This window comes from Habropoda laboriosa, unplaced genomic scaffold (genome assembly GCF_001263275.1).
Source record: "Habropoda laboriosa isolate 0110345459 unplaced genomic scaffold, ASM126327v1 scaffold134, whole genome shotgun sequence".
Lineage (NCBI taxonomy): Eukaryota > Metazoa > Arthropoda > Insecta > Hymenoptera > Apidae > Habropoda > Habropoda laboriosa.
In genome coordinates, this window is record NW_017100266.1 from 1535917 (window position 1) to 1547545 (window position 11629).

At 39.6% G+C, this 11629-nt stretch overlaps 1 protein-coding gene across 5 annotated transcripts in view; it reads left to right on the forward strand.

The window, feature by feature from the left end:
* LOC108573352 (plasma membrane calcium-transporting ATPase 3) overlaps positions 1 to 11629 on the forward strand; it is a 48334-nt gene that overhangs the window by 14812 nt on the left and 21893 nt on the right. The window contains exons 14-16 of one of the 5 annotated variants that reach the window (XR_001891401.1): positions 62 to 194; positions 2928 to 2996; positions 7428 to 7512. The exons of 1 other annotated variant lie outside the window; for it this stretch is intronic. Coding sequence is in view for 3 of the 4 variants with exons in the window: in XM_017935760.1 (XP_017791249.1) it covers positions 62 to 194; positions 11119 to 11628 (643 nt within the window). In the remaining variant the exon portion in view is untranslated. Of the gene's footprint in view, positions 1 to 61; positions 195 to 2927; positions 2997 to 7427; positions 7513 to 11118; position 11629 lie in introns of those variants that run through there. 3 more of the 5 variants (XM_017935761.1, XM_017935760.1, XM_017935762.1) reach the window with 3 other exon arrangements.

Genomic DNA, 11629 nt, shown 5'->3' on the forward strand with positions numbered 1-11629 from the left:
AGACCATGTGTGTAACAGGGATCGAGTGATGAAGAATTGGTTTCATGTTTTTTAAAAACAGATGGGGCCGCGGCCAGCCGGATGATATCGGTGCGATCAATCTCGGAGATGAGAAATTCGACCCTGACTCGGATAAAATGCCGCGCTCAGGACAAATTCTATGGATCCGTGGTCTAACACGACTACAGACACAGGTAACTATCCCTATCTCTCACTCTCATGATGCCCATCACTCAAAGTCAGCGTGTTCGTAACTCGGGTTCCCCGCCCCCCTCTCCCTGTCCCCGGGACAAAAATAGAAAAAAAAAAGCATTAGAGAATTTTTTCCAAGCATTTTTCAGCGCTCGTGTTGTTCAACCACGTCTTGTTTATACAACAACTTTGTTACCATCGATACTTTACGACCATATCTCATATATTTCGCAACGATAAGTTGTTCTCTTTTTTTTTTTTTTTCTTTTTTTTAAACCATAAACGTGTGCACAGGTTAGCCACTGCGTCTTGTGAATGGTTCTTCAGGGTTATTGTACGTGTGTAAGTCTCGACGTACTGTTTTTTTTAGAAGAGGTCCTACTTAGAATCTTTTGAACAGAAGCAAATTGTTGTTTTGAAGCAAATGAGATACACAAGTTCACTGGGTACCAAGTTCTCTTGACTCGACGTTATGGTTCCTAAAATATCAATCATGAAGAAATATTCATTTAGCAGTGGGCATGGGTCTGTGCATACGTACAATCAGTCAGAAAAAGTATATACAACGTACGTTTATATACTCTGTTCCATATATATATATGTATACGTATATACGTTCTTTAGTTTCTCTCATTTTGGTTCTTTTTTACGTTTACAAGACCGTTGTTTACACCTTGGTTTGCACTTTCATTTGAGTTCTTTGCCGTGTTACCTCGACGATGCGTACCACATGCGTTTGTTTTTCGTTACCCTCTTGGCCGTTCTTTAGACACGTCCTGCGTTCAACCACAGAAAGAAAGAAAGCTCAACGATCAAGCGAACCGTGAAAACCCCTTTTTGTACAGCTGGAGAGCCATGTACGTTCGTTCTGAACCTACTTATTCGTCCTCAGGTTGTTACCTCTGGTGAAACGATCGTTTCAGCGACTGAATATAATGACTGGGGCCTTCTCAGAGCTCTTTATTGTCTTTCAGCTGCCACTGTTGGCTCTTTTAACCCTTTATAAGGGAAGATATAAGTCCGAAGATATGGAAAATTGAGATTTAACCTTTACCTCTGTATTTCTTTTCAGACAGATTCTGTGAACCTAAATCGTACACTTATAAAGGGTTAACACACTCATTGCCATTTAATAAATTGGTGAACTCTTTCTCAAGCGAAAGCCTCGAAAAGAAGTCCAAAGATCAGAGTATTACGAGTCACGAGTGTTAAGATCATCTCTCTCTCTCTGAACCTCTTTAACTTAATTTTCTTCTCTTGATATGCATAACTGTGAAGTTTCAATGAAACAGTGTTGTCTCACATTGTACAAATTGAGTCGAAGAGGTTAATTGAGATTTGGGAAAGTTGGCAATTCAATTGATTTAAGTGTTGGATCAGAACAACTGATCTTTGCCCATCCTTTCAAACAATTGTACCAATCTCTGGATTCTCCAATTGATCTCCACTGCCTCCATCAGTCCATGTTAAGCGAAGAAATTAGATGAAGTTCAATTAAAGTGGACAAATGGTGTCCAGGATGGGCAAAGGTTCACACCAATACTCTAGGCAGTAGAGACAGCTATGGTAGACCTCTCCAGCTTATCGTCAGCTTCGATGATCGTTGCCTGATCGTTTGGGACCCCATAGAACCCAAGCACGTAGGCGTTTTAGACGGCTAGTCGTCGGTTTGCTCGACGTAGAGGCACGGAATTCTGATCATTTAGTAGCAAGTTTACTGTCCTCAATCCGTCTCTCTCTGTCCCAGAGCTCACCTGCAGTTGTTTTCTTTTCATGGACAAGACATTATGTTCCTTGGGGCACTAATGACCACAGAACTGGCGGCTCAGTTCTTTTTTAAATGTTCTAAGTGATTCAAATGGAATAATACAACAGTATGAAGAATGTTAAGCCTGCTTCTATACGTGGCAGTTTCTGGATAATTATAGTATGTAAGGTTCTCTGAAGCGAAAACCGACTTAACCAAGACAGTACGAGGACTAATTTTTCTCTTGATCTAGATTTTTTTATTGACCTAATATTGTAGGAGAATAGATCTATGAATAATTAGAGTAAGAATGGTTTTTTATTCAGGATTCAATGCTCGAGCGAGAGTCGGAAAGGACAAACAAAGCAGCCCTTCCTCGTAGACGACACCTCTCGTATTTTTCTGTTCGTTTTATTTTCATTCTTTTGTTTCTCTCAATGGGAACGGGTTAAACCTGATGAAGCTAGCGCATACTTGACCAAAACCGCGGTTCATTACGGTGTAAATTGCTGATATTTTTACACCGTGATGATGCTGCTTCTATTGAATTATTGAAAATATCACGTGGACATGCAACAACTACCACCCTTCAATTTTTCAAGTACAAATTAAACGTAGGAATGTCTGTTTGACTATGATAATAATAGTCATATGGTCCAAAGAACAAAACAAAACAAAAAAAAGGAATAAAACCGACCGAGATGATTCTCCACTTTCTTTATTCTGTTGACTTATACTTCGCTTTCTCTCTTATTTCCTTTCTTCTTATTCTGGTAACACTTTTATACTCTTGACCTAGCACGATGACAAGTAAAATACCACAGTGAATGATAAAAACACACCAAAACACAGAATATAATTGCGTCTTAGTTAAGTGTCACAATTTTTTTTTTTCTTTTTGTGAGCTATATAGCAAAAACAAACAAACAAAATCAACAAGTACTCGGTTAAGCTAATTGTGTAAATTGAATGTGTAACCTACTTTCAGACGAGCAATAGAACTCTGGTGCAGAATGTATCTGTGACAGGCAGATCCCCCTCTCAGGATTACTATATGGTTAGTCCGCAAGTCCAATCTCCGCACTGTTTGACCGTTCTTAAATATTAATTCTTTATTATTGACTTTATCATTTTAATTTGTTTCTTTTTTATGGTTTTGTTTTTCTCATTAACCAGTTTGTCTACTGAGTTTCAACTCCGTTTTCCTGGTGCTTTCTGTTTGATGTACAGTGCAATCGCGTTAGCTGGCTGTCGTTATACCCACCAGTTCTTGTAACTTCTTGCTCCGTGGAACGAGCCTCCGGCGATTACGTATCTAAATTAAACAAGGATCTCGATATTTCGTATCGGGTATCTGTATTTCACTCGCACTCAACGAAGAAGAAACCTCCCTTGATTGCTGGCCAGATTTGGTCTCGAACTGCGGCCAGCTAACGCGACAGCACTGTACTTGATGATTTCTCTCTCTTATCCGTCTCTCTGTCACTTTACTCTATATCACTTAACAATTACTACTTTCTTTTTCTGTTAACATTGATTCAATGCTCACTTTGATTTCACTAATTGATGAACTTGGAAACCTTTACGTTTTAACATATTCTGCTTCTTTTCTTTTTCTCTCCATTTCGCTTTCGTTTAAGTTTGATCTCTTCTGATTGTCTGCCTTCTCCAACGTGTATCTCTTCTGCTTGCGAGTTGCAAGCTTGTACTCGCTTCTTTCAAACTCGTGCTCTGTTTCTGTATTGTTTTCCTATAATCCGAAACAGCGAAGAAACATACTACTATCCGTTGGATATTTTTCATACACCTTGTTTTGCGCTTCTGATCCTATTCTCTACTTCTGTTATCTTATATTCACAGTCAGCCATTTTGTTTCAGCCAAACTCATCATCACGCACTGCTTGAAGAGAAGAGAATTCCTGTATCCTGTACCTTCCAAAGATATCAAGATGATATCAAGTTTAACACTGTCAAGGTTCACACTCCTATAACCCTCCTGCTGGTTCATGATTGATTTGTCACTTTATGCAGCTGGAAACAAGTATCTTATATATTTATCGTAAGATAAGGTTTTTACTTTAAGATTTCACTTGCTATGTGCAATACAGTATAAAGGTACACTTTTATAATTACCATAATTTTCCTTTGGTAGCCAGTCAGAGTAAAAAAAGACAGTGCATCCTCCCTTTCTTCTCTTCAAGTATGGAACTTTACATCATAAAAATTCATCATTAAGTTTTACTTATGAAAAGCTAAAACCAGTAAGGTCCTCAAACTTAACACAACAAACAAGATTCCCTCCAATTTCCAATCTCCGTTTTCTTTTCTTCCTTTCCTTTTTTCTCTTTTAGTTTTCATTTTATTTTTTTCCATTGACTCTAAGGTGTTGCATGCACGTCTGTGCGTATGTATGTACGTATATGAGTTGCCCGTATATACGTGTATATACGTAGATATATGTATATATACACACGTGTATGTGAAATGCATGCGCGTATGTGTACGCGTATATGTATGTGTATGCGTATATATGTGTGCGGAACACACATACACGCGCGGCAAGGTACGCTTTTGCAATTCTTTTCTTCATTTCATTTATAAAAAGACACTGTGTATCAGTTTCAAACAGTGTTTCTTTTTGTTCCACATTCGTTAACAGAATCATCAGAGAGGATTTTCTTCACTTTTAGGGAACATAACAAATATTTCATCGTTCTTTTTCTTTTCTTTTTTTCGAATTCTTTTTTTTTTTTTTTGACAATTTTGCAGGGATTGTTCAGTTGATATATATATACATATATATGGTGTGTTATATCAAGCAGTTCAGTAATTCTTTGTGGTACAAGAGTTTTCTGAGCTAATTTGAGAATGAATTTGTACATGTTTTTTGCTGTCTGCTTTTATAAAGTATCTTTTTTTTTCGTTTTAAATTTTTTATTGGACAGAGGTATACAACGAAAAGTTTTTTTTAGCATTACATAGATATGTATCTTTTAATGTGCAAACAATTTGATATCGTGAAGGTAAATGTTTTTTCATTTTTTTTCTTTTTCTCTTTTCTTTAATGATCTTCTGCTATGGAAATAGACATTCTATATTATATATTTTGTCATGCTTCAAGTATGTACTTTCCAGTCAACTATCTATGGTCAATGTGTCAAGAAAAACATTCTTCAGATCTCACCTTTTACTCTGCTCACTTCCAGAATATTCTTTTTAGTCTCTCAGACAAACAAAGAAGAAGGTATTGTTAACAAGAAGCTCGTTTTGTTAAATTAATTCCGAGCGCAGCACCACCTGCACAAGTGTACTACCTCCATCATTCAGTTGCCACATCAATTATATCTTGCTGAAAAGTAACTCCTTTTCCAAATGCTTACCTCATCATTGCCATTATATCATCACTATCATCCTGTCTATATACATATGTGTCTATGAGTAACATCATCATGTCCAAGACAAAACAGACTCATAAATGAAGCAGTTACAATGATTCTGAAATATCACAGGCACTTTCTCTAATAGAAACTTTACTATATAATTATATATATAAAATATATATATAAAAAGAATACTCAGACATCAATTTGCAAGAGGTGCACCAGCAAAATATGCAGTATACCCAGAGTACCTTGTACGTGTGCTATTTGTGTGAAAATGCATGCAGAACATTGCGCCAGGAACCTCTCATGAGAGATAATATACAGGCAGTGTCTCTAACATATTAACAACCACACCAACAACGAACAACACTCTCTTGCATCCTGTGTGTTGTTTCCCATGGAGAAACTCATGCGTGTGCCCCAGTTGTTACATAGACACCCTATGATTTATTTCGTTTTGGCTGATCTTTGCTCCTTTTCATCTCTTATTTCTGTTCTTTAATCGTTGCAGTGTGTGCCAGTTTTTGCTGTGATATGTATACACACAGTGTGTCCGTTTTATCTGGAAATGCATGAATATCTCGTAAACTATTGAAGGTATGAAAACATTATTATTATGAAAGTTGCTTGATGCGGAGCGGGATATTGTATACTGTAAATAATTTTTTTCTTTTTTTTTTGTATCACGTTATAGGGGTGATTTCAAGGTCAAATTAATTTTCTTTTAATAGGATATTGTACATCTTTATTTATAATATGATAGCGTTTGTTAAGACGAGTACAATGATGTGCAATATAAGGTCATTCGATGTAGTAGAAGATCGTAAATTAGTGAGATCACAAGGAGTCAAATTAACGCGAATCGTAAGTTGTCCTTCTACTGTGACTTTCTACTACATTGAATGAGCTTATACGGCACACCGTTGTACTCGTCTTAACAAAAACGCTATCATATTATGAATAAAGATGTATAGCAGCGCATTAAAAAGAATTAAGTTGATATCAAAGTGCCCTCTACTACTTCATACTCAAAAAACTATACCACCAACTACCACAGTTTTTTCATATTTTCAACGGCCTGCGAGATATTCATACGTTTCTAGATAAAACGGATATACATATTCACGCACACATACACCATATATGGTGCACACACACACACCATATACCATTAACAATATGTGGATGATACGTGGCAAAATGCATTGTGTGTCTCTTAATGTGCGTGTGTTGCACAAGTTTGTTTGTCTGTCTGTCTGCCGTATATAATCAAAGTTCTCACTGATAAAGAAACCTTCAAGGAACTGGCAATCATACTACACACACAGACACACACACACACACACGCGCGTGCGCGTGCATACATATATGCATACATACATATGAATACTCGATTTACATAGGGAACTTAATAATTGTTTTGCTAGCGTATGAGCATTTATTGTACACCGTGTTGTAATACACTTTGCTTAGGATGAAGAAAAGGACTTGCAAAGTATAGTCTGAGAACCAAAGAAAGCATAGAATGGTCAAGGATGTTGGTCTTTCACCACAGACCAGTTTCCTAGCCATTTGTTGCAACTTATTAGACTCGTGTAGCTTATCAAAATCTGCTCCACATTAGGAACACTTGAATGCAGCAATTATGTTCTCTATAAGCTTTACCAAGTTTTGTCGATTCAGTCAGCACAAAGCACCAAGTCACTTTGCATACTGTTCAAAAATTATAAAACGCCCTAGTTCAGTCAATGGTATACATTCGATTAATCCCCCCGGGAACAATATACCAAGTGACTTTTGAGCCCACTAACCACTTGCACGACGTCTCGAGTCCTCTTGGTACATATACAGACAGACACAAGTCAACAAATATTCATTGAAGAGGCCCTCCGTAACCCAAGCAGCTTTGACTAACGAGAACGAGGAGCCTAACAACTACAACAACAGAAACAGAAAATGAGACACATACAGCCAGCCAGTGTAATCCAGGGATACAATATTGACGCAAACGCCAAAAAAAAAAACACGCCTAAAACAAACGCAATGATATTAAGAAAAGGAGAGGTTAGAAATTAAGACTGATGGTATGATTTGTGGTTTGTTAGCCAGCGGAACCCATTCGGGAGACTGAGGTATAACGGGGCGGCAGTCTTGCCCGCCGCCACACTTATCCTGTCGGAGTACAAACAAGTACGTAGCTCATGTAGATCGCCTGCCGTTTAATAATACGTTGTATTGTCAATCTCTGCCATACGTACGCATACACAGGACGGATCGTCGACGTACGTACGGTGTGCTGATCGAAACGTCGCCATTGGATCCTGTTGCCTTTGTTAATTAACAAGATATTCACTCTTTCGCTACTGTGACCACCTGACTGAAGAAGCTATGTTTCACGGCAATGAAGTCGTACCTTGTGTACCTGTGTGCAGCTTGATGAAACGAACAACTTAACTTAACTAAGTCACTATGGTTTACAGTTGACTTGAATCTTGTTGGCATGATTTGTGGAGTATCAAAGACCTCCTACGCGGAGATTTGTAGAAGTTGATTCGTTGTGAATCTGAAATTTTGCAAGGAGAAAATGTTAAGAAAAATGTCGAGAGATTGAACACAGCGAAATGGTGAAGCCGGAATGTTCTTCAAAGGACTTACGATGCTTGAAGGATAATTATTGGCGAGGGACAAGGGCGACGGTTCTCCAGCACGAATACAGTGAACGATGTTTCGTCATACCACTGTGTTTTTGTGTAGTGGGTGTGTGGGCTGGCCGGTGGGATCGATGGAAGAGCCTCTTAGTGCCAGTAGACCACCGTCCGCCTGCCCTCTTTTTTCAAGTAGTCTATAATAGCTGTCTGACATGATTGTGTGCTGCGTGTATATTCCCCCCATTCATATTGTGTCATTTTACTTATTTGTTCCTGATAAGATATTATATAATCATATTGCAACTGTTAGATCAAAAGAAAAAAAAAGAAAGAAAACGTGAAAACAAAGAGCAAGCATTCGTTTTTTCCATGTGGTCATGTGGTTCGTACCTGTTTTAACCAGTACACACATTGTCTCTATTAGAGACATGTATTGTGTCTAACTTTTAAACAAAGTTCGACCTGGTCAAGCAGAGTCTCTTCCCTTGTCTCTCCCTCTAACTCTGCTGCTTGCCTTTCTTGTTTACGTTTCTCTCCACCCCTTGCGTTCTCTCTTGTGGCCAAGGATCTCCATGTAGATCCGACAGCCCCCGTGAAAAGTCTTCTTTGGAACGTTTTTGCAAGTTGCTTTGCCTTTCTCTTTTGCAGATCGTCTCTTGGAAGAAATTTCACGATATCAGAAGGCTCCTCCACCCTCCTACGCCACATTTATCCTTCTAGAACGCTCTTTTAAGAAAGGACGCGTTTCAGCTTTCTCTAGTCTCATACAGACCTCTCTTTGCGTCTTCTTCTGCCACTTAATGACTGTGGGCTGGAGTGGAAATTACTTCCTTCACAGTCATGACTTCTGTTTGAAGGGCCAGATACTGCGTATCTATATGCTGTTGTTGTTGGTGAATGTGTCCATTTACAGACACAAAATTAATAGAAATAATGTGAGTACAGTAGATCGATAGATTAAAATCCAACAGGAAGACTGCATTTTACACTCTCTCTACAGATCCTTCAGATAGTTTTCTGGCTGCAAAGGAAGATATCCACCTGAAATCAGCTTACAAGCCATCAGAAATGAGGCGTTTTACATAGTTCACTTCATTTCCAATACCTGTTCAATCCGTATCTTTGGTGCAGTATGCGAGTGTGCGTGTGCACGATTGCTCACGTTTGCATCGAGATTTATGTTCTGTCCGTTCATTAACACGGCGTTGCGTGCGTGTGCCTAAAGAAAGGTTGTTGAGTTTGTTGCAGTGGTTTGTTGTGTGTTCTCCTTAAGAAATAAAGTGAAAAGGGTCTCGTCAAAACGAGAAGCTTTTAGCGCCTACGATATACTATGTTATCATGCGTTGTAACTGCTAATTGCCGGCATGTAATCGGCCCTCCCAGTGTCAGCGTTTTCGAACGAACAATCAGGATCTGATTTTGTTTCAATACCACACGGTGCGCCCTTGTGGTGGACTATGAGTACGAAGGACCGATCAATTTTTTGGGGGTGAATTATTGTTTTCCATTTCTGGTGCTCTAGAGTGGGGAACCGTTTAACCGACTCGTGGTTCTAGCACTGTGAAATTGTGAAAATTTGTGTCTTTAGCAACATCTCAAATATCATATATTAATACTAAAGGATCCGGACTAAGCTAGAAACGATTATACTTGTGAATAAGTTTATCCATGTACTATTTATTCTCCCAAGAGAATGACAGAATAAGTTTACAAACTTGTTCACGAATTGGGCAGTCTGTTACTGATGTCCAGAAGGGAGGTGAATACTTGATTTCTTCATGTGAAATCATACGCGTGGAATGGGGAAATTCATTCGACTGGCATGATTACAAGAAACTTAGCATAAAGTCACAGTAATGTTCACCAATGCTGTCTGATCTGTAAATCTTTCCTTTTACTTCTTTCATTCTCTTTCTCTTCACACAATGTACACACACTTTCTCTCTCTCTCTCTCTCTCTCTCTCTCTCTCTCTACCCTGGCTTTCCTCTCTTTACGCTTAACTCTCTCCGCAAAAATGCAAATGCTGTTCTATCTCCTTCCTACTAGTCATCTCGACGCCTTCATGGTCACGGTTCAAGCGTGTGCTTCATCAAAACCTAGACCTCCGCTCTCTATCGCGATTCAGGATTGGCCACACCACTTCGAACCAGTCCCTTCGTTTCAAGCAGGTTGCCTAAAACAATTCCAGACTGTTCCAGACAGGCTCTCCGCAGTCCCATCCACTTCCAGTTCCTGTAACATAGCCCTGGATGCACTCAATTCGATGATCTTCCTGTGAGTATTATCCTGATTCACTTTAAAACCACTCTAACTTCTGTATGGAGGGGTTTGAACACTATAATTGCCCATGTGCCTGTATCTGATCCATAGTTTCCTTTCAGGAGAGGCTGTACACTGACCGGTTAATAAGAAGCCAGGTATCAGGATGATTCTGCTCTTTCAGAGACACGTTGTTCGCTAAGTCTGTCTAGGTCCAGGTAGTACCCTGTGTCTAGGAAATGAGAGTCATATAATGGTCCGAGTTTTTATGGTCAGACCTAACTTTTTTTATTGTGGAGAGAAATTCAGGTTGTTTTTTGTAGTGGTACGTAGTGAAAACCGAAGAACTCTCCCACCTGTTTTTTATTTTTCTTTATCTATTTTGGTGTATCCTCCCCCTACAAGGCTTTCGCAGCCAGAATAGATAGGTACGCACAGTAAAGGTAGATGCGCGCATGTACGCTATATACATATATATTAGCGGCTGTAGAGAGCCACGGCCCTAATGAGAAACGCAGTGATTTAAGTCTCTGAACTCCGGTGAAATGCAACCAGGTCCACGGCGAAGAGAGAACAGCCCGCCACAATGTGTGCATACGTTACATACACACATACAGACAAACATACACTTGTACACATTGCATATACATATATGTATCCCCGTGAGAGAACCGTGTGTCTCTCCCCTGAAGGGGAAGCAAACGAACAAGAAAAGAGAAAAGAATACTGGCCATAAAAAGCACCACCTATAAGAAAAGAAAAAAAAGGACTAGAGTTATATATGTATATTGTCTCTACATAAGATATAAATTGACACACACTCAATGATGTCGCGCTGGCTTGCCTCCTCGCTTCCTGATAGAACATCCTCTTCCCTGTTTTTGCAGCTTCGAGTAATCAGAGCGTTCAAGTCGACTCTGGAAGATTTGGAGGAGCGTCGCTCTGTCCATAGTTTACACAGCTTACACAGTATGCGCAGCTCACGCAGCCACACCGGGCCCCGACCACTATCTGACTTCACTTACATTGACGAAGACCCGACAAACACAGCGCTGAACGCCGGCAAGGGTTTACAAAACAAGATGGCCGACCACAGTAACGACCATTCAGCCGCCAGGAACCAGTCGGTGAACAGTTCGACGTCGCCGTTATTGCTGAGCGTTACAGGACCGGGGAATGCGTACCACCACCATCATAATACCACCATTAACACCACCAATGACAATAGATCCTCGTCCAATAATGCCCTAAACCAGGCCCACCAACCCAACCATACGCAGATGCAGAGTAGCAACAACAACAGAGACAGCAACAACACAGGAAACTCCCTGCTTCTCAGCTCCAATAATCTGGCCCTCCCAGAATGGACGAAGCTCGTGCATGAGACCAGCATTTAAA